General features: G+C 38.9%; 1 protein-coding gene across 1 annotated transcript; it reads right to left on the bottom strand.

Annotated features, from left to right (window-relative positions):
- Window positions 1-5,227: 5,227 nt before the first annotated feature.
- zfand4 (zinc finger, AN1-type domain 4) lies at window positions 5,228-23,712 on the bottom strand. Its single transcript, XM_061745220.1, has 10 exons — window positions 22,793-23,712; window positions 20,037-20,343; window positions 17,043-17,118; window positions 16,334-16,401; window positions 16,012-16,198; window positions 14,523-14,667; window positions 12,426-13,607; window positions 11,256-11,310; window positions 6,788-6,902; window positions 5,228-6,262 (listed from the first exon to the last, which is right to left on the bottom strand). The coding sequence occupies exons 2-10, from the start codon at window positions 20,218-20,220 to the stop codon at window positions 6,127-6,129; spliced, it is 2,148 nt and encodes a 715-aa protein (XP_061601204.1). The 5' UTR covers window positions 20,221-20,343; window positions 22,793-23,712; the 3' UTR covers window positions 5,228-6,126.
- Between the last annotated feature and the right edge of the window lie 24 nt (window positions 23,713-23,736).

Below are 23,736 nucleotides of genomic sequence, written 5' to 3'. Positions count from 1 at the left end.
CGGTGCGTCACTGACTTCCGCGTTCAGATGGAGTGGGGTTTAAAAAAAAAAAAAAAGAAAAAGAAAACGCAAGCAGACGATCACGCATTTAAAGGACAGGAGGCGCAGGAAACCAGCGAGTCACAATTATGTGAGGAGATCATGAAGAAGGACGTGATGTGATGATGACGGTGAAGGTGATGGGGTTCAATTTGGGGATAAAGGAGGAGAGAAGAGATCATGTAGGATGAAATTTAGCTCCTAGTTTGGTGGCCCTAAGGTGCACAAAAAGAGAGACCATTTCCAGTTCAAGTAACTTCACTACAAAGACTCAAAATCTTAACAAGAATATTTGTCTTATTTCTAGTTAAAATGTCTCATTTTTAGTCAAATAAATCTCATTACACTTAAAACAAGACTGATCACTGGAAAAAACAACGGAAAAAACAACAATTTTCACCTGTTTCAAGTAGATTTTCACTTAAAATAAGTAGAAAAATCTTTTTGCTTGTAATGAGAAGATAAATCTTGTCCCAGTGGCAGATTTTTCTACTTATTTCAAGTGAAAATTTACTTGAAACAGGTAGAAATTGTCAAATAACAAGTTATTTTTCTGCTAATGACTCTTGTTTTAAGTGTAATGAGATTTTTCTGACTAAAAATGAGACATTTTAACTAGAAATTAGACAAATATTCTTGGTAAGATTTTTAGTTTTTGCAGTGTTACTATAACAGTATTTGATACAAATGCCACAATATCACTGAAGAATAAAATACAGAAAATGACTTCAGAAAACAAAACTTTATAGATTATGACATTTGAGATTAAAACTACGATAATATCGGATATCCGGAATATATAACTGGAAAATGGGACAAATCTAACGACCCTAATCTATTCACTTTACTTCTACACTCAAGAATTAACCAAAGCAGTACATCTTCATAAACCATGTCATCAGCCTTATAACATTATTGCCCAAGTCCTATTTGAATGTGAACGGCAATTGTGCTATGAGGCTTAAGATGTGTTTGTTGAGTCAAAGCATCCCCTTTTATGTTTCTATAATTGGTTGAGTTAAAAGAAACGTGATAAAATCAAACGGTGCAGGAGAGCATATTTTTGGATGTCTGACACTGATAAGCGTCAGCATAGCATGACTGTCATTGTTTTCGGGACTCTTTAGCTCCAAAATAAGGACATTTTCATGCTGCTAGTAAATATTTTTGTATGTATTTATGTTTCGCATATCTAGAACTATAGACTTATTTATAGACTTTTGATTGTCGGAACAGCTGAAAACCAGATGAAAATAGATTTATCCTAAATGGATTCACACATGACACACAATCTATGACTGAATTAAAGTAAATGCATAACACCTATATGAGAATGTATTATATTTTGTTATGCATTTAGAAAAGTCATGTTTAAGTCAAACCTGATGGTTTAAGTCCTTCTAGACATCAGTGAAATCAGATCAGTATCAGCTACTGATACACAAAACCCAAGTATCTCTAGGAATAGAGACAAAAAGGGAGGATTGGTGCATCCTTCATTTCAGAGAACTCGCCATGTTTAAAAAAAACAATACAAATTAAAAAAAAAAGTCCGAAAACATGTAGAAAAAGTAAAAGAAATTATGAAAAACATGACATTTCATAGAACTCAACATTTCACATAGTCCATCCATCGATCCATCCTCTATATCCGTTAAATCCTGTGCAGGGTCACAGGATTTTAGAAAGTTTCGTTTAAAATAACATTTAAAAAAAAACTCAGAAAAATACATTTCGAAACACAAACATATCTGAAACTTCAATATTTGAGAAAAAAAATGCATTTGATATAATACACAGAACACAGAAGAAAGAAATAAAATACTGTCATCGGTGGAAACAAAAGTACCAGCATGCTCACTCCTCACATGTGTGTAAACTAGTCACACTGGTTCTGTCTAATTTCAAAATCCTAAGCCATCATGGGAAACTCAAGGAGCTTCTTTGGCCAAGAAATAATTCAAATCAAACTGGACTCTTGATTTCTGGACTTATTAAATAAGCGATGCAATAAACTTTGGGTGTACTGCAAGGTGTTTTATGTTTGTGCAAAGGAGTATGTTGTGTACATTTCTGTAAATTGACTTGTCACAATTGTTAATATCAGCCCGTAGTTGAATTTCTGGAAACATACACATGAGGTAATAAAGAGACTCCAATGTGGGATACATGTAAATCAGACTTTGAAGCTTTAAGATATATCATCAAGATATATCTTTACCTGAGATTGACAAAATCCTTATTACTTATTAAATTCGACATTTAAAGAAAAAGATACAGATTATACTGTATAACTAATGGGGAAGAAAGCTCCAGTGTCTCAGATGGTTGTCAAGAGCTCCGGTACAGTGGTGATTACAGGACATGAACGGTGGATACTGCATTGTGCGACTCTTCTGACTCAAGTGAATCACCACATGTCCTGTAACTCCACACCAAGAGAGGCTCTTACTCACAGTGCACTATGTTGGGAGAGGCTCTCTTATCTAGTGTTGACTCGAGGCCTCGGCTCTGTCTCTGTGAAACCTGTCATTGTGTTTGGGCTTATTACTGATGCACAGTCTGCCACGCTGTCCTTGGGGTCGGACAACGGAGCCTCTGTGCTCTGTCTGGACAGAGTAGGCACCTCAGACATGAGTCTACCAAATTGTCATGCATGTGTCTCTGTGTCAGAGCGACGCAGCAGACTGTCCCACTGTGTGTGACATGGGAGGATTAGACTTGTGTGTTAAATAGGAATGATGCATGCAACAGAAGCACAGCTGTTCCCTTGATACTAAAATAGCCTATTGCCACATTCACATGACTTTTGATGTTCAAATGCTGCTTTCTATTTTTTCAGCAGGGGGAACCCAGGCTCAGAAACATATTTTTTTCATATACAGTAGACATGTCCCCTGTGCTTGACTTGATAAGATGCAGCTCAAACCACCATCTCAATGGACCTGTAGAATTTCTCCTGAAACAGATCAGAAAGGGGTGTGTATAATTGGGGGAACAGGATGGTGTAAGAGCAGGAGGCTGGCATGCTGCAGTAAGTCCTAGAAATCCAACATGCCTCATAGGAGAGCACAACGATACGGAAAGCTGGAGGGTGAAATAAAAAGAGGCAGCAAGACAGCAGGCAAAAGGTCCAAAGGCCTGGAAGTGGGTGGAATGGGAAACAAGCGGGAAGAGATGATCAGACAACCCTATGATTTTCTTAGTTGGTATTTCCTCTTTGCTTCATTGGTACTTGGCCCCGTCAGACTGGTAATGCTTGTCTGTTCATTCTTCCAGCCTGTGCACACACATTATGAATCAGCAGCATTGGCTTGCTCGTTTCATGCAGCTTCTCATATATATTCAGAATTATAAACAGGAGTTAATTCTCCAAAAATATGCTGTTGTGTCATATTAGGAATGAATACTGGTGGAAAAAAACACCATGTTCTTTCAGTAGAGATCTTTTGTACTCTCTGTCCTTGTGTAGCCATAAGCAAACTTTAAAGCAGCTTTTAGCCAAATTTCTTTTGTGCATGTACTGGAACACAAAATATAGTTCAGATGCTATATTCATGCTTTTCCACCCTAAATGAGCAAGATTTCTTGTAAAAACCATGTTTAGAAAAAGGGAGGGGGAAAAAAAACAGTTTTCGGCACAAAATACAGACTTGGACTTGGCACAGTTGCAACAGGAAACCCTTCCAATGCGGAAACGGAGAGTTGAACACAGATTTTGGGTTTCAGTGTTTGTGCAATATACACAATATACGCTGAAACCAAATCCAACATTTAGATTTAGCACACATATATCACAGAAGGTAAACAAAACTATTGAAAAAAAGGGACACTCTCCATGAAAAAGAATGCTTGAGATGATCTTCAGTGCTGCTTTTTTGTGCAAACAAGTATCGTCAATACTGCCAACCAGTGTTTGCAAACTTTTATCACTGTATCCGCAGGCAGATTAGCATTTGCCTCCAAGAAGTGTCTTGACGTTTGCAGATATCTGCTCATAAACAGAGATATTTATTTGGCAAACTGAAGTGAGAGCCGTGGAGTTATCTCAGTGAATAGAAATGTGATTTTAGCAGGCTTGATATCATGGAAACTGAATTGTCATAAATATTCATCTCTTGTGGAAAGCTTCAGGCTCCTGTTGGTGCATTGATGCATTTGAAATAATGATACAAAAAAACAGTTTCAAAAGATGAAAGTGAGAGTCCGCAGCATGTCTTGAACAGCCCAGTTACACTGAAGACCGACAGCAGGAAGGAAGGAAGGAAGCAGTGAAATATGATGCAGGTCAAGGTTTGTGTGCCACAGAAACCCCACCTGAGTGAAAGAAAAGTGAATAAGTGGTCCCCCATGTTGTCATATAAACAAAAGACAACGTATGTAAAGGGTCCTCATATATACAACCGATACACCATGTCTGTTTTTCTCCGGCATAACCCATATATTAAACTTAATTTCGTCACATCAGAACCAAAACCCAAAACATTTCAACAAGGGGATGAAGACTGTCTCAAGGGATGGTGCTTTGTTTTCTATAAGACACCCCCAACATGATGTTTCTCACTTACATGAAATACTTGTGCTCCTCACGGTAGTTTTGGTTTAATCCAAGTGACCAAGGCTACATTTTCCATCACACCCATACATGCAAAGAGCAACTGTATTTGCACATTTGCTGTCAAACCTTTAACTTTAAACACCTGAAGTGCCACTTCTCAAACATCCTGCTCATGAACAGGTTTTCCAGTCTAAAATAGAGACCAAGTGTCCCTGAAAAAAGAGATGGTATCTGTTGTCTCCCCCCCCAAGAAATAAAGTGGGAGATGCACTTGTTGAACACTGTGGCCTGTTCAGCAACATACCGGTATATTGGCTTACATATGACTGGTTGCTAAGGAACAGGCAGAGGGGTTTGAGTCAGAAGGAGAGGCCACTAAATGTGAAAAGACTGAGTGAGAGATTCCAAGCAGAAGGCAGTTTCCTCCTCCTCATCATCATCATCATCATCATCACAGGCAGATAAAAACTAGCGGGTCAAATAGTCAGAGTTTAGAAGGAGGAACAGAAACAGGAACTTTTGAAGTCAGTGTCCAGAAATCAGAAGCAACTTTCGTGGGAAATTGGCTTTTCATTTACGTGAGCTTTAAAAAAAAAAAAAAAAAAAAAGACCTTCCACATACACCAGTGACATATTGAAAGAAACTTTATTAGATCAAAGCCAGTAGATACGTAACCGGCATTTAAAGATTTTGCAATAGCTGATCGATTAAATAAAAAAAAAAAAAGACTTACAAAAGATTATTATGGCAATCAACTCACTGTAGACACATCATCAATAACATAACCCACCCCACCCCCACTCCTAATACAGTTTAGTCAATAGGTGAACAAATTACCAACATTCACACATACGCACATTGCATACTTACCATTTAAAAACCGACCTTTAATTTAAATAAGAAGTATTCATTAATAAATATTAAGTATTCCATTCAATAGTGGATGTACTATTCTCTCTTAGGAAAAAAAATCATTAGTAATGTTGGTATGTATGTGCCCGGGTAAAAAGAAGACTTTTAGCTGTGCAGAATATAAAAATCTGAATATTCACACTTCATTTAGATAAACACAGGGATGCACACAAAGTAAAATCATACGTATAAATATAGGTCTAAAGTGCATCTGTTAAAGACTTGTCTAATGAAGTCGTCAGCCGTCCTATTTAATTACAAAAAAAACAAAAGTGCAACAGATATATTTACTAAACACTACCTACATGCATGCAATTTTTTTAATCTAAATAAATGAAAAATAATGTAACAGATACAAGGGATAAATATTTTCACATTGTCAAGAGTAATAATTAATCCTAGGTTATTTTAGTCCACTCTTGTTTGTTCCCACTTGGCGTTACAGAATATTGAATAAAATTTTAAGCAAACTTGGCTGATAAAAAAAGCACACAGTGGTGTCCAAGGTCCTTTCTCAAAAAGCCTTTACAGAACTTTTTTTTTTTTTCCTCTTCCATCCAGTTGGTTGAACTTGTCCTTTTCGTTTGTCCCCTGTGAGAGATGAGGGTGACGGAGGTTAGATCTTAGGCAGCTTGGGAGCACTGATAAGAGGGTTGTTGTCCTGCAGAAACCGCCGCCCGGCAGTCTTGTAATCAAAACTGCACTCGTGTGTCTCTGCGTAGCGGTGGGTAGCACAGAAGTTGTGGCCACACCTGAAATATTCAAATGCAGATATTTCAGTGAGATCGCTAACGATGGGTGTTATAGAATATTCACTGTCAGCACATAAAACATTGTATGTTTGCACTTCGCCATCAGCAGTAATTCAGTGTGGTTTATGACTTTAATCAACTAAAATCAAAACATTAGCTGACAAACACTAATATTATACTTTAAATGTTATACGATTTATTAAAATGTTGAATACATTTATATAAAAAAAAAAAATCTTGTGAACTCAACTCGCGCTAAAATAACTTGTGATGCTCAATGTTGAGTATTAGAAATCATTGCATCTAATTGAATGTGAGAACCCCGAACAAAGCTCTCCAGGAGGAAAACTGATGTCACGGGGGAAAAATATCTAATAAGTTTAAATAAGTCAGTGCAGAACAGGAATGGCACTTGTTTTGTTTACTGTGGAAAAAACAACCTGGAATGAACTGCTTTGTACGCTCCGAGCAGAGGACCAAAGAGTCAGGCAGGGGGAGTGAAATGAGCTCAAGTGGTGCTTGTACCTGCATTCATAGCTGGTGGCCAGCCCAGTCTTCTTGCCACAGAGGAAGCAGTGCTTTGAGCTCTTCTTCTTGGTGCCTGGGGCTTTGACTGGAGGTAGGTGGTATGTGGGAGCACCTGAGAGCAGAGGAAGCATGTCGTTTATAGTTATGCACCGATATGAAAATTTGTGGCCAAAACCGAAAATAATAATAAACACTTGGCCGAATACCGAATAATACCGAATAATGGTTCTTTGCAGTTTTTCCATTTATTTTGCCAATTTTTCAATATTGAATAAATCAAATAAATGTGCAGTGAAATACCCACCAGTCACAATTTGTCTTGCTGTACTTATTGTATTTTTTCTCATAATACTTTTTAATTTTCTCCCATTCAAATCCAGTTAATCGGGTCGCGGTGGGGCGGGGCTGATCTCCGCAATTTGAAGCCTTGTATAATAATTGTAAAAGTCTGGGTTATTTTCTTGGAGGATCTCGTCAAACATAGACAATGAGGGTTCGCGCACCGCATCTGTAGTACGGGCCTTTTTCTCCGCGCTCTCTCCCTTTTCTCCTGCGCGGTGCGTCCCGTGACCGTCTCCATCACCCACCGGCTTTCCCAAATCCAACTCAGCCTGGATCACTTCTCGTGTTCTCTGCTTTTTCCCCACATCCAAGTAATGATCTGACATGCAGCCATTTAACACTGCATGCCCCTCACTCCACGCTGTTCGCTGTTTGATTGCATCATCACACGCCGTTATTAATTGTTCGTTTTTTTGCCCACTTATTCCAATTTCGGTTACCGAACATTCGGTGCATCACTAGTCGTTAAGAGATGACAGACAGAATAAGATGACAGACTACAGTTAAATGATCAGGGATACTTGCTCCGACTAGATACGGTACGCTAATGATGAAGCACTAAAAGGTTAGATCAACACAAGATGCTGGAAAAGAGGGGAAAGAGTCCTTTTCTATCAAGCCCTTTCAAACATCTCCTGATGTCGGTCCAAAACCTGTTATCAAAGTGGAGCGTGATCAGAGAAGCAATGCGCTTCTGCACTGTACCTTTCCAAAACGTCAGTGCTTCCTTCATCATTTTATTATCTTGACATTAAATAAAAGCAGTTTTTTTTGATGGTATCATTTGTACTACAGGAAAAATTAAATTCCTCAAAAACTGTCACATCAATGAATCTCCACAGAGGTAATGTAGTGTGTCTGATGTCAGTGGTTGTACTGTATTTGTTTACTTTTAATTAATGTGATTTATTCTCAGTCAGATCTCTCTCAGTTCAGTCTGGACTTTCTAAACTAGAGGAGTTCATGGTGTTCTCAAGTCTTCTCAGCTGATCAAGGCAGTTCAAATAGATTATGAATGTTGTATTGAAAGTCACAACTACTTATTTGGCACACTTCATGTTTTACAGATTTGATAAACTACTGTGGATTTTAATCCTGAAGCAAAAATGACAATCCCGAGAATACACAGCCAATAACATGTGAACTGCTGCAAGCTCCAGCAGTCCTACCAGGACTGCAGGAGTGTGACCTATAAAGTGCGACCTTCCTACCAGGGCTGTTTCGGGGATGAGGTTTGTCAAAAGGGAACTATGTTTGGAAATGAAGCTGGTCAAGCAGAAGACCCTATTTTCTAGTTTTGTGGCGCTGGATTGCAGCCATGAGGTGCTTTTTGGCCTCAGGACCCAATTCAGAGGCCCTGTGACCATTGGGAGGAGTTTCCTTTCCTCTTTTCAAAATTGGACTGCAGGAACTGCAGCTGTTTGTCGTTCATGGAACTGCTTCTGCAATGTCTTTTTTAGCTCCTGCCTCAGAGTAGAAACCTTCTTAGTATGAGGGGAACCATCTGTGATGCAACTTTTCGGTAATTGACCGAAGACGTTCTCGGAAGGGATAAGACTTCAAGAGATATTGTGAAGCGCATGCTCCAATTACATCTGGCAGCTCCTTCCACCACTGTGTGATCAGAAATGTGGACGTGCTGAACTGCAGCCTTTGGTGTACGAAGCAGTATCTGACAATGTCTCTGAACACACTCGTCAAGAATAAGCCTGTCTGACTAAGTTTAGCTGATGATTTTAGGCTGCAGACCCTACAATCATTTACTGAAAGCAAATATTGGTGACCAGAAATCAAACCACAGGTAGGCAGTAGAGATGCATAGGAGAGAGAAATGTGAACTTTTTGTTTCCTCAAAGTAGAAGTACCAATGTGAGCTGGACTACCTGCAGGGGTTTCACAGTGAATCTCCTCTTGCTGCAGGACTACAGTTTTCATCAATGACAGATAACTAGTTATAGTCTTGTTTGTTTATGTTGTAAAAGGCACAACAAAACTCCACAACGTTATGGAACAACACAAGAGCCTGACTTCCTCATGTAAAGGACTCAGCTGTCCACCTGAACAGTATTATACATTCTGAACAGAGAAAATGGATGATTTGAGAAGGGACTTATGGATCTATGTTAAACAGGAAAAGGACAACGTTAAAGGGGGGGGGGATATAAGAGCAGCAGGTGCATCAGAGATTCACGTGTGACTTTAATAATTCAATAAGTATGAATGTCACAATGACATCTTATAATCCCGAAGCTCCTCAACAGTCACTCACTGCCTAAGAAAGTCTTAGGATGAGAGATGAAACATCTTCAAGAATTAAAACAAGAAATCCAACTTCTCTCTTTTGAGCACTATGGATTACATCACATAATTAACTGAAAATATTTCATTGGGAGGTTACTATACCTACCTTTATATTATATACCCCACATTTTTATATTCAGAGTGGGTAGGGTAAGCAAAAACAGCTTATTTGTTCCATTACAATTGACCATTTTGCACTTTTTTCTCTCAATGTTCTGCAGCACTTCAGCAGTGATTTGTTAACCAGAATTGATCAGGAGAAAAAAGGTAGCAACAACAAAGGTCGACTATAAAAACTGAAAGAATGATCACAAACAGGGGATTTCAAGTGTCCTGAGCGTGTCTTATCTACAGGGTGATATCACACATTGTACTATCTATAAGGAAAATCTTCTGAATAGTTGATTTCTGGCCTTATGCCAAGGATCGTATCGCTGAAGGAAGGTGATATACAGACTTGAGATGTGAGTATTATTTAGAAAACGGACTAGTTTCTCCATGGTGTTTCTGTGTCTGACCTGTGGGGCAACTGTACTGTACATCAAGCTTAAATCTTTCTTGCCTAAGTTACCTACAAAAATAATGACATCAGTGAAAACACGAACTGAGATCCTGAATTGCGAGTTAGAGTCACCATTTATGAGATGCTTCATCTTATCAGACTGAAATACAGTATGCTTCCTTTGGTATCCATCTAGCATTATCGTGGCTCTAATGGATGAACTTTATTTTAAAGTCTTCCTTAAAGGGATTGTGACATGAAAAACACATTTTTCTTGATTTTTTGTGTTTTGTTGGGTGTCTTGACATCAATTACACCCAAAAAAAACGAACTTTTAACATTCAGTGTATTGTGTGCTTTCTGGGAGTTTCCACATAATTATGCAAAAACGGCGCATCTGGTTGGGTGGCGGACCGTTACGTATAGGTCCGCTAAATCACGCAAAATGATTGACAGGAAAGGGGGAAAAGGACGCGTTTTTCACTGCGCAAAAAACACCGTCATAAAAAAGCCAGGCATGGAGTACTGGAGTGAAGTTTTTCTTGTTACACCTTTTTAGACACATTTGAGGGATATTGGCCAAGACTTTTAATAGTGTTAAAAGCATGTTAAAAATTATGTCACAATACCTTTAAAAATACTAGTTTAAAGCCAAAAATGTTTATTCTACATTTTCTTTCAGAGAAAATGAGTCGGAAATTCTGCCTCACAGAGAAATGTGCTGTGCGTGTTGATGGGTTAGACTAGGGGTACGATGGAGAGTGGCTGCTTTGATTAGACAATTATGACTTGTAATCTCTCGAGGGCCTAATAAATAGTTATGGCGGGCTGGTTTTGGCCCATGGGCCTCCAGTTTGACACACGTGGGTTGGTCTGTTTAGAAACTACATTAGTGCAAGTATCCAGCAATATAGGAAAGTTAACCATCTTTACTCAGTACTTGTACTGATTCACATTCACCATGAACAGACTGAGAATATCAGCAACCAACATAAGTAAGAGACAGCTCTGATGTGCACACTAGCCAGTCTGTTTGAACTGCTTTTGCAGTTGTTGTGTTAATAAATATTTAAAATCTCTGAGGTGCTTTGTTGTAGTGCTTTCACAACATGCACTGAAGGCTTTCACTTAACATCAAACTATGAATGCACTTTTAAAGAACTCCTTTTTTCAGGACCGTTTCTCAACCATGTGCAACTTAAACGGCCTTATGTAAGTTCTGTATGTTACTGCAAAGTCTACAGCTACTGACAAAATGCTAATCATTTTTTTATGCCTTACAACCTCATGAATCCCTGAAGGTGACAGTGTTTCCCTTACCTATTGTCCTGAATGAAGTGACAACTCCTCCAGCAGATGCGAGAGAATTGCTTGTCTGAAAATAAATCAATGTGAAATATTTAAGAGCCAATCAATAACACAACTGTAGTGCTCAACTCTCAGTATTATTAGATATAAATGTGCTGGACAATAGCTTAATCTGATGAAGCAAGAACATATACAAACAATATATTTACGAGAAGGAAAACATGCATCACAAAAGTACTGCTCATATAGCAGGACAACCCATCCGTTGACAAAGAGTGTGTGAAGAGAACACCTAGCACTTAAAACTAGTGGGCGACCGATAATCGGCCGTGGCCGATTATCGAATTCGATATTCATAATTTTATTAATAATCGGTATCGGCCCCCCCCCAAAAAAACCCGAAAATAAATAATTTCGAATTTTTTTTTTTTTTAAGAAAAATTAAGAAATTTACTGAAATACTGCATTTTCTTTTTGTATTAAGAATGTTGAACATGCTCAAACTTAAGTAAACTTAAGTAAATATTTGCACTTAAAAAAACAACCTGTGTAGCCATTTTCACAACCTGTACTGTTTGGTTGTTTGTCATGTGTACTAGTTAGCTTACTGTTACTACCTCCAAGTAGGCACTTGCTGTGGTTTGGGTCTGGGAATTGGGAGTATTGTGCCTGACTGTTCTAAAATTGAGGCTGTTATTCCTCTTAATTGGTTATTTTTTATAGGCAGCTTTTTTATTTTATGTAAAGAGAAAATTCACTTAATGTTATTTTTAATAACTGAAATGCTGCTTGTTTTGTTTGATTTTCCATAATTTGCACTTTTGATGTGTGAGCCGTGCGAAGTGAATATTGCGTCCTTCCTAGTTAAAGCAATAAATTGCTCACCATTCATTTAAATGAATTCTTGTATTGAAATTTGTTTTCTCCCAAAAAGGTAAAAAAGGGTAATAATCGTATCGGCTGATATCGGCTATCGGTCTTTTTGATTTCCCCCTAATCGGTGATCGAAATAATCGAAAAAAAGGCTGATCGGTCGGACACTACTTAAAACAAAATACATAATTTGGATATAAATAATACCACAATAAAGTAAAGGTCTTTAAGGAGTAAACTTTAAAACTTCACACTGAAATTTCACAAATCTCAATTTAGCACCTAATGCTGGTACTTATCTGTGCTCACCCTGTAAGAGGCAGCTGCTCGGTGTAAAGGTGACATTTGTTTAATGAGATCATCCTGAAAGAGCCTGTTAGTTGGGATAGACGGCAGCTTGGAGCTGTGGCTTCCCTGTCCCGGGGCAGCGGCGGGAGGCAAAGTCAGTGCAAGTCCGAGACCGTCCCCAAAGCTGTCCCTCCTCCTGTTGTCAGGAGCTCTGGTCGAGAGAGATGCCAGGAGCTCGGAGTTGCTCAGAGAACCCAGTGACTCCTTACAGGCTTGGTTTGCCATCTTAGTGATGCTTCTCGCTTCTCTCTTAGAGATCAGCTCTGGCCTTTTGCCAGGTGACTCGACTTTAACGCAGTTGATGCGTGGTGGGTGACTTGATATGGCGGCTCGGGGATGAAAGGATGAGTTGTCTGGCTGTCCTTCTAGGTTAAGCTGTAAACCAAGAGTGGAGTCAAAAGGCCGAGCCAGCAGTCGTGTTGAAGTTGATGAAGAGGGAGGGCTGATATGCATTGATGTGCCAAGCGTTCCATCAGCTCTCCTGGTGAGTGTGTCACTTGTGCCGAGTGTCCAGTGACTGAGTGGGGAAGGAGAGTGCGGCAGTTGGTGCTGAGACCCAACATCTACAGATTGACAATCTCCCTCTGGCTGTATGGACACATCTAGTCTGAGAGGGTCTGAAAGCTCCCCAAATGGAGCTATAGGCTGTGGGGGTGCCACAAATCCAAGTGACTCCTCAAATAAACCAAGCCCGACTGTCTCTGCCGAAGGCTCGACTGGGTCGAAAGGGGCTTCGGGCGACCCCCTGGTGCAAAGTGGCGGGAGCTGTGGATAAATGCAATCTCTCATCAGTCTGCTGCTGCCAATGTCCATTCGGGAGACTTTAGGAGGGGGGCGGATCTTTGCAAAAGGTGGGCATGACTCCCATGGCTCCTCCTCCTGAAGCATATAACAAGATGGTGACAAGAGAGGAGGAGGAGATGGTGCAGGCATCGTGAAATGGGCAGAGGTTGCCGGGGTGTGGGGTGGAGAAGGCCGTATAGATTCATGGTCTATAATTGGAGGTAGTAGGGAATTGATCTGCTGAGGCTGGTTGATCTGTGGTAGCGACTGAAAAAGGCGATGATGGTGCCGTGTGCTGGGAAGACCAAGAGAGCTGCCACAGGGATGTGGGGTACCGGGGGGCCGTGGCTTTACCAACTTCTGAAAAACAGGCACAGAGATGGTGAAATTATACCAGATGATTCATCAATGTTCTTCATCATTTTCTCATTCTGTAAAAGCATGGCCTGGTTTGGTTTTCCATCTTTGAGATACCAAAGACCATTTTCAGTCCGTGGTGAAGACAAACACGATCTTCTTTAATGATAACCTGAGACATGATTTGTTTCATCTTTATACACATGAATATACTTTGAGAAATTCACAGCACTAATATCAGCCTGTAAACCTGGATGATCCACACAAATAAGGTTCATTACAGGTCATAGATCTGACCTTTTTGATTATGGTTCAAGGGACAACTGTTTAAATATATCCACTTAACTGCCTTGGTGGCTTCTCTTTATTCAAGTTAATCAATTTTAATTTACTTACACAATGATCGCTGTTCCTAATAAAACTACTTCATTAACTCGACTACAATAAGTGACAAAAAAAAAAACAGATTGTTAGAAGGTTGTGTCTCCATCCTAGGGCTGGGCGATTTTGGACAAAAATAAAATCCCGATTTTTTTCTCTGAAAACCCAATTTTCGATTTCGATTTAAAATTTTTGGTAAAACTACAAAAGACAATGGAATAAATTGTTTCAAATACTTATAATAAGAATAATAGCAAACAAATTTCCCTATTGAAGTGCAATTGAAAGATACTGTAAATCCTCCTTGAGTTTAGTAAAGTGACAACATTTACAATTTTCTTGACCAAACAAAGATGACTAGACGAGCTCTGTCTGTAATGCAGCCAGCTGCAAAAAAGGAAAATCGATTTTCCGATTTTCCTTTTTTTAACATCGTCTTGATTAATAAATCCGATTTAGATTTAAAATCGATTAATCGCACAGCCCTACTCCATCCTGACAGTATTATATTGTAATGCAGTTCTTTATTCCCAGTACCTTCTTGTTCAGGTTCATGTCCTCCATCTTGGCTTTGAGAAGCTTCATTTTGGTCATGGTTATGGAGTTTTCAAGCCTCTGCTGTGCAGCTGTAGAACATTCTCTGTCCTCCTCCTCTGCATAGACGCTGTACACCGAACCACCGCTGGAAAACACAGAGGGCAACAACATTTTTTTTCCCTATTAATGAACTAAAAGTGCTGCAGGATCAAACAGTCTCTAGCACATATTGTGTTTTGGCTGCAGCATGGACACTTCCCCACATATCCCCGGAAAAATAAATGAATTGTTTTTTAAAAAGGGCAAGAACTCTGAATTAGCTCACCAAAGCTGTCTCTGTGCAATCAACATTAAATTCTAAACTGAAGACCTAGGGTGCTTTCACAACTGTCAGTTTGTTTGGTATATGTGAACACAGCAATCGCTCTCGGATGCGGCACAAAACAAGCGAGCCGAGATCGCCTAGGAGAGGTGGTCTCGGCTCGCTTCTTTTCGAGACTTGGAGCGGTGCGTTTTTTTTATTTGGAGCGAGAACATAATCGACACAGCAACCGACAACTCCAATCATTGTGTATGTGCTACCGCGGCGCAAGGAGAAGAGTCGGCGCAGCCTCCTCCACCTTCTCTCCTATTGAACGTGCCGAGATAAAAAATGTTCAATTCGGGCAGGGTTTGCGCAGCGCAAACACCGCGGCAGTGCCGCTGAGCTCGGCTCCTGTGCCAGTAGCATATAATAATAATAATAATGACTTGGATTTATATAGCACCCTTCAAGACACCCAGAGCGCTTTACAGAGATCATTATTCATCCATACACATTCTCACTGGTGGTGGTAAGCTACGTTTGTAGCCACAGCTGCCCTGGGGCAGACTGACAGAAGCGTGGCTGCCATATCGCTCCAACCACCACCAACATTCACACACATTCAAACACATTCACACGGGCCAAGGTTGGTAAGGTGTCTTGCCCAAGGACACTACGACAGCAAACTGGGACAGAGCGGGATTCAAACCGCCGACATACTACTGCCGCCCCGTAAATGAATCGGGTCGCTGGCGGCGGTCTGCGCTTTGCGCCCTCTGTGAAAGGGGCTTGTTCTTTTTCCCAGGGTACGGAAGAACAAATTCCTTCCGCGTTCATTTCTGACCAATCAGAGAAGAGTTGGTTCACGCATGGCATTTGTTAACAGCTTTGAACCGCTACAGATGGTTGCCTTGTGAACACAAACTTCACATATGAAAAACCAAACAACTCGATTTAGTCCCTGAATCGGAACAAAACAAACAGGCCACAGGTCTGAAAGCACCCTTACATTTTACATGTCTGTTCAACATCTCTGGGTAGTCTTCCCATTAATGACTCCAAAGTTAATACAGCTTCAGAAATGCCCAATTCTTTGTCCACATCCATTCATGCACCTATATTTGGATAGTGTTCGTAGTATATTTATGGGGGGAAAAAAAAAAAAAAATTAAATAATAAAACCACCTCAAGGATTCGGTTAGAGGTGTCAGAGAACCATCTGCTCTGTTGACAACTCGGAAGAAGTTTAGTTGGTCCCCCTCACGATAGACCACAAATGTGACCTGCTTGTTTGCTAGGCTTTTATCCCAACCCTCCTCCTTTGTGCTTCCCATCAAGTCTGCCACTTCTTTAACGGGATCCTCGACAGTTACTGAGAAAAGAAGAGATGTTCTGTGCTTAAAATAGGGAGAAAAACCCCCCCCACAAAACTTTGGCTTTTATGTGGTATTACAATATAATATGAAGATCCAAATGCCAAGCTGTTATGCTTTTTCTCTGTTTGTACCTTTTCTGGTGTTGATTGGGCCTCCTCTCATGGCCAAGACCAGTTTTAAAGTGCAGCCCTCTGCAATGCTGCAAACATAAAAATAGAATATTTAATATGCCAAAATACACAACCTCACAGTAATTCAGTGAACGCAACTATAATGCGAGAGCAGGAAATTAATATGATTTTATTACATGTAAATGCCATTTCAGGGGCCAGTGGGACTTCCAGATGTATTTAAATACAGTACAGAGTAAAGGGCAGGGAAACGCACTGGAACAATTGTTATGTATCAACAGGTGCTTCATTGCCTTCTCTCCCCATATCCCTCTAGTACTTCCCGAGCATGCTGCAGTGTGAGAGGAGCCTGGCACTGGAAACATCTCACAAGATTCTCTTAATGTGGAAAATTAAGTGACAAGCACTCATGACAATATAACATGTTGTGGCTAGCAGAGTGCTGGAGGGTGTTTTTTGAGTTCTGTAACTCAAAAAAAACAAAAAGATAAAAGTGAAAAATTGTCCTGGCTCAAAACCTCAACATTCAAACACTACAAATACACTTCCTACTACTGACAGCAAGGCATGCACTTGCTACCATTGGAGTTGTGACATTTGCTTTTGCAAACCAAATTTAAATGTAAACAGTAAAGCATGCTTAAATACGTTTGATTTTTCCTTGGTGTCTGTGCTCTGAAGACGGAAAGTGTCAGAGGAAAAGATTTACCCATAATCATGTAGACAATGTTCATCGTCCAGCTCTACATTGTTCCATATAAGATGCTGCTGGGCAACAGGGATACCTTCACAGTCAGAGAGGGGTGGGAGAGAAAACAACCAGAGTTGACAAGGACCTATTCACATTTCAAACAATAATGTCACTTATCTGATGATAAGGAAGAAGGTATTTCTACAGGGCAAACCACAATAAATGATTAATGTCTGCCCCCTAAAGACAAAACTAGGCAACTGTTGAAAAACGCCAATCTCCCATCTAAAATTGGGTAAACTTAGAAAAAGAAAAAACACTTGAGTAGGAGAATAATAATAATAATAATAATAATAATAATAATAATAATAATAAGTCATCATAAAGTCAGCTTATGGCTGCCCCACATTAATGAATAAATATACACACAATGGACTTTTGTCATAAAAATATCTAGATTTTGCTTGTAAATTTAGCTTATGAAAATCTTTTAAGAAAATACTGAAGATTGGTTGGACTAATGTTAAAAAATGATTGAAAAAGCACTGAAAATGACAAGAAAAAAAACAAAACAAAAAGAAAACACCATTTCCAGAAAAAGATTAAATGTTTTCCAAAATGCAACAAAAGTTCTAACAGCCCTCCACCACCACATGAAATATTGACTGCTAAGTTCTCCACGAAATATCTAGAGGTACAATCATCAGACTCCTATATTTGCATCTATAAATTAGACAAACTCTTAACACAAATTCCATTTAAAAATGGGGAAAGTTGGGATGTATTGTTTAGTGAAATAAATTAATTTGACTTTTATTCATCTAAAACTTTAAGAAACAGTCAAATTATTGTCTGTGTCTTTAGTGTTTGCTTTTAACAAAACATACAAACAAAATCCAGAATTTGATGGGACCAATTGAATTGGGATTAAAAGAAGTATCCACCTGAAAACTCTTTCCGGGTAAAAATTGAGTACTGTTTCAAGCTCTGATTATTTGGGAAATAAAGAATAAAATAAGAAACTCAAGGCAAAATTGCAAGGACCTTACTTCTTTCATTATTGACAGTAAAAAGATATCTTAGTGTGTGAAGGCCATAAACCACAGTTGGATACATGAGACTTTTGACTCCTAATAAATATATGAGGAACTATTGTGCCACCTTGAGTTCAGGAGTAATTTAGAGAGCCACAGTCACTCAACCCTGTCCGATGCTGAACCCTGAAATGTAACCTGAACCTGTATTACGCGAGCAGGAAAAGCTATACAAGAAGTCTTCATGAAGACCATCTCAGATGGACAGAAAGATGCACCCCCTCCACCACCACATTTTAGCTCGGTTATGGAAAAACAGACGTCAGTGCCAAAGATGAGAATGACCATCCAGGCTGTTATCAGTAAAAGATCAGAGTCTGTGACGGTACTGGGGGGCATCAGTACCCACGGCATGAGTGATTTGCATATATGGGACTGTACTACCGATGCAGATGGATATATCGGAATTTTGGAGAGACAGTTTACCATCGAAGTAACATCTTTTGGTTATTTCAGCATAATAATATCAGGTCTCACAACAACCGTGGCTTCATAGACACAAGCGGGTCTGTGCTTGACTAGCTTGCTTGCTCCGGACCAGTGCCACTGAAAATACACTATACAGCTCAACATGAAGACAATGACAATCTGACAACAATGACCACTAACTGATGAGCAATTTACATCTTGGACATTATTTTTCTTACAAAACTCTAAGAGTTGTCATCCATCCTCAAAACAATTCACTGTTTCAGTGAGATGTTTTTACCCTGAACTCTGAAATAATTTGTTTTGTACTAGTGCCTTTGAAATAATAGTTGAAACTACTGTAACTAGTTAAAAACTGCATTTTTGTTAGTTTTTAGAAAACATCCCAAATGTTCTGAATATGGGGTTTGTAATAAGAATCTTGTATGGTGATTAACGAAAACAAACGCTCTCTAGAGCAACAGCCTGGAATAAGAGTGTATGCGTGTTCAGGAAGATATCTATCCTTCCAATCAGTAAACTCATTAACCCTGAGTTGGAGGTGAGCTACAGTCTTACTAAGTACCCAGTAGTCGCTTCATTTCAGAGCAGGATACGCTACCACATGCATACTTGCTTGGCTCAAAGACCTTATCACTTATTGATCATAGAGGCCTCTGACCAAAACACCGAATAGCAGTGATGTAGATTTGGCAGGTCATCTTTATCTCCCATAAAGCAACATCGAAGATCAAAATGTTCAAATAAATCACAACACACACAATCCACTTCTATGAATTTGTATTGAATCACATGCATCCCAATCTGACAACTCCTGAACATATTATGCTGATTTCTTCGTTGGTTTATTCATTCTGTCCCTCAGATGATCCCACAGACTTCAGATTTGTTCGCCTAGTTTTATGAGACGATGGCACATTTAATAAAAGACGTTCTTTAAGCTAGATCCTTAACATTTTTGTGAAAAAACAAAAAACAAAAGGCAATTCCTTTGATAAGGTGAGGTGAAAAGCATTAACTTCTAGATTACAAGGCATGTCCTTGTATGAATAGAAAGCAGTATTCATTTATAAATTATTTATTTATTTTTATTTAAATGGGTGCCATAAGGGAAGTACATTTGTAACTTTCCAATCCAATTCTTTGTTTTGAGTACTAGGTTTAGTTTGTAAGCAATGAATGACAAATGATACATTTTAAAATCAAATCTGATAACTCTGATAAGCAGCTTTAATGCAATTTTTCAATACAATAGACTGAAAATAGTGCCCATTTGTGTAAAACGGGCTATTCAACAGACCACAGTTATTTTTAGAGTATTAAACATGCAGTATTCAATTTCCTGTCAACCTTGTCATCTCAGGTCTGAAAACAGTACTGTATGTCCTGCAATCTCATTGAAATCAATAATTTCAACGTAAACTCTCAGTGAAGACAGTTCTGTTACAACAGACTAAAACATGCAAATATACATTAGTGAGCATTATACCTTCCAACCTCTGGATCTTCGCTTTGACTGAAATTACAGCCTCAAACGGCAACACGCGCAGCTCAAAACAGGTCCCTGTCAGGGTCTCTATGAAGAGCTCCATCGTGTCATAGAAGGGGAGCTTGTACTGAAACGCTCCCACACTGTCGTCATTAAAGAAGGGAGGCTCCTTCCTGTCAGTCATCTTGGCAGGTTGGGAGAAAACACTTTAGGAGGATGGTGAGATAAGGTGGCCAACCCCATGCGAAGGAGAGGGGGACTGCTCACAGGCTTCGCTACTGTCACACATCATGTAGGATGACCTCAACTGTGAGTAGAGAAAGGGAAAAAACAACAAAAAAAACAAAACACAAATGACGATCAGACTGTAGCAGGAAGTAATGGTTTAACATTACCCCAAATAGCCTCATTGGATGTTTAATTATTCTTAATAACTGCTTCTACGTTATTTAGCTCATGTTTAAAATGTTAAGGAAGAAAGACTATTAATAACAGGCTAAAAAAGTACAAGTGGTAAAAATCTGTCAAGAACAAAAATGTTTGGCAATATGCTTTAAAATATGAAGGAATTGTTGTAGAATCGAGGCACATTAGCAACAGCAGAAAACACATGCAACCTTAAGGTGTGTTACATCAACATACAGTATGCAACACACCTGACTGCAGCTGAGAACACCCTTTCACAAATCAAAATGCCTGTGACTTGACTAAAAGAAGGTCTTATCAGGTAGAAATTGCCCCTGCCGCCATGTCCGAGGGACAATCCCAGTACTTTTCTGAAGAATTTTGTTGACATTATGTGCAGGTTGGAGCAAACTGCATAAAGGCATAACGTTCAACAAGATAAGCCTGCACTGCAGCAGTCACATTAATGACAAGCATGCACAGTGGAATAATCTTGCACACAATCACCTGCACAGAGAAACTGATGTCATGTTTTTAAATAAATAGCAGCACCCTCCAAACTTCCTCCCTGTGGTTTCACCTACACAATTCTAATAACCTTAGATAATTAATAACAGAAAACAGTTTGTTTTTCTCCCACTGAGGGTGAGGCAATGAATTACGAAATGAATGAATGAATAAATAAACTGATTAAGTTACTTGAGCTGCAGCTGAAGTGTCCCTTCTCCAGCTGAAATCAATATTGTAATGATGTTAATTATTAATGGAAAGACAAAATGTTAATTTGAGAAGGAATCTAGAAGGACTTGCTCATCAGACAAACAGCATTGATAGTTAAAAAACATGTCCTCAAGTGACATTTCTATCATAACATATAGAACAATATTTGTTAGTATACTACAATTACAGCACTGATTAGCCAAAAATCTAATAAAAGAAAATAGATTTTTGCAGCTTCTGCCATTTTTTAAGATACGTTTAAAAAAACTACTGCAAATCGGGTGCAAATATAACTCAAGATTTTTTATATTAGTGACTAAAATTTGCCATTTAATCTCACTATGTATCACACATGAATCAAAGCCGTTTTCATAATTTTTCACAAGCATGTGTGAATGAAGAGCACGATACATTAATCAATAAGTGACTAATGTCACTGACATCAATTTCTTTAAAAGATTGATGAGCTATTACTGTTACACACTTCAATTCTGAAAAAAATGCTACAGAAAAAAGGCAGATTAGACCATTCAAGATTTTATTATGTATAAATAAATCAGACAGGCTACAGACACAAAATGATATGTATTAAAAAAAAAATTCTGGCTAATTTGGTCTATATAAGCAGAAAAAATTATACCCAAACTTAATTGTTTTGGAAAATACCTGTCCATTAAAACCCTTAACGAAAAGATTACACTTGAGACGGGATATATTATTAGATTACAAAAATACAAATATGATCACTCAATATTTCATTTGAAAAATATGTTATTAGACTGCAGTAACATAGTTAAGGACAACCAGACAGCATCTTTAAGTATGTGACATCAACAGTCAACATTTAGAAATGGGTACTTTTTCCATCCAAACGTTTTTTGGATGCAATTTCTTTTTTCCTGAGTGTATTTTTATTTGATTCGACCAAATCGACAGATCTACTGCATGTTAAGATTTCTCCTCGCCTGCCATCTTACTACTTGTTTAATGACAACTTGGGTAAATGGATTAGGATTACCTTTCAAAAACAACTTTAAAATAATACAGTTGAATTAATGTTGTTCTGTCATTGCATACAAAACGTTCTTTAATTTAAAAAAAAAGGCAGCAACAAATGCTTGCAGAAAACGCAAAAAAGTAAAATACATAGAATAATTTAAGACTGTGTAATGGGGCCTGATGTGAACCCATCACCCATTAAAGAGCAGCCACAGCAGCCCATTGTTAAAGAAAACAGTTAAACTATAGACAATAGACACAAATCCCTGCTTATATTAATTTTATCTTGTATAATATTGCTTACCTGCAGCAATAAAACAGAAGCTTTATAAGGCTGATTTATGGTTCCGCGTTACACCAACGCAAAAGCTTACGCCGTACGTTGTGCGTAGCCGCGTGCCCTACGCGTAGGCCCTGCGTCGATTTAACGCGGAACCATAAATCAGGCTATAGGAGTACATGATGTAGCCAGCAGCTAGCTGCTTAACAAAGATGAATGGAGTTCAAGTCGAGTTATCATTACTTGCGTTAGCAGAGAAAAATGCCACACGGGTAAAACAGATGTCCACTACATACATATATATTTTTAAGCTTTTGTTTAAGTGTATTCCTGTTGTTTTAGTCCTACTTACCAGGATCCTCTGCAACAATACCGTACCAGCTCTCGTTGCCATGATCGCCGACATTTCAAACAATGGCTTCCTCTCACAGCGGCCAGGCTACCGGGCTACATCCAGGACTTCAGCTTTGTCCGCTTAGTGAGGCCGCCCGGGGTGCCTGCACTTTCAAAACCAAGCGACATCACGTTTATCCGCACAAAACACACGGGGGGAAAGCTGAAATGTTGACGGTTGTCGGTCGCCTCGTCCCCTGGTTGGCGACACCATCGTACCTGTCAGCCATGAGAACAACGCCTTCGTGACGCCTTTGATTGACGGGCCAAGCAGCCAATGAGGGAAGGCGAGGTGGGCGGGGCTACTGTTTGTTCTGCCAGAGCATCTTGAGGCAAAACCATGGGCAAAACCCATGACTGTAAAGTCTGATTTATGGGCTTAACCCTGTACGTAACACCGACTGGAATCTTAATTAATGCATTCAAAAAATAAATAAAAGTACCAAACCCCAACAAAATTGTATATTAAAAGGTTTACGTAGTTTTTTGCAATACTTCCCTAACTTTTTGAGCCTTACATTTTCTATTCTTCCGTTTCAGTCCTGGTATGAACTGATTTAAAAAGGTCATGACCACCTGAGCCTTCCATACTGGCTTTTTCTATTCCAGATCTTTACAGAGAAACTGATGTTCAAAAAAAAAAAATAATAATAATAATAATAATAATTAAAAAAAATGTACTGAATTGAATGCACATGTTAGGTATAAGGTTTACATTCCAATGATTAAGGCACAGTATGATTCAACAAGCTACAGGCAAAATATTCAATGTAAAAATACCTATTTTATCCCGGAAAGTGTAGTGGGAAAAAGTAAGCTGAAAAAACAAACTGAACTATGAACAAATACAATCAAATCTATGGTCAATTTCCCCCCTTTGCAAATAATTTCGCAGATTAACTT

Source organism: Cololabis saira, chromosome 17, assembly GCF_033807715.1.
Source record: "Cololabis saira isolate AMF1-May2022 chromosome 17, fColSai1.1, whole genome shotgun sequence".
NCBI classification, from domain to species: domain Eukaryota; kingdom Metazoa; phylum Chordata; class Actinopteri; order Beloniformes; family Belonidae; genus Cololabis; species Cololabis saira.
Note: the sequence above shows the minus strand (reverse complement) of the source record. Positions and strands in the feature narration are given on the sequence as shown.

Bases quoted from the DNA above. Each gene is read 5' to 3' on its own strand.
- zfand4 (XM_061745220.1), bottom strand. From the start codon at position 20,220: ATGACTGACAGGAAGGAGCCTCCCTTCTTTAATGACGACAGTGTGGGA. The intron at 17,119-20,036 runs GTATAATGCTCA...CTGACTGTGAAG, and splicing joins GAAGATCCAGAGGTTGGAAG to GTATCCCTGTTGCCCAGCAG. The intron at 11,311-12,425 runs GTGAGCACAGAT...ATTTATTTTCAG, and splicing joins GAGCAGCTGCCTCTTACAGG to ACAAGCAATTCTCTCGCATC.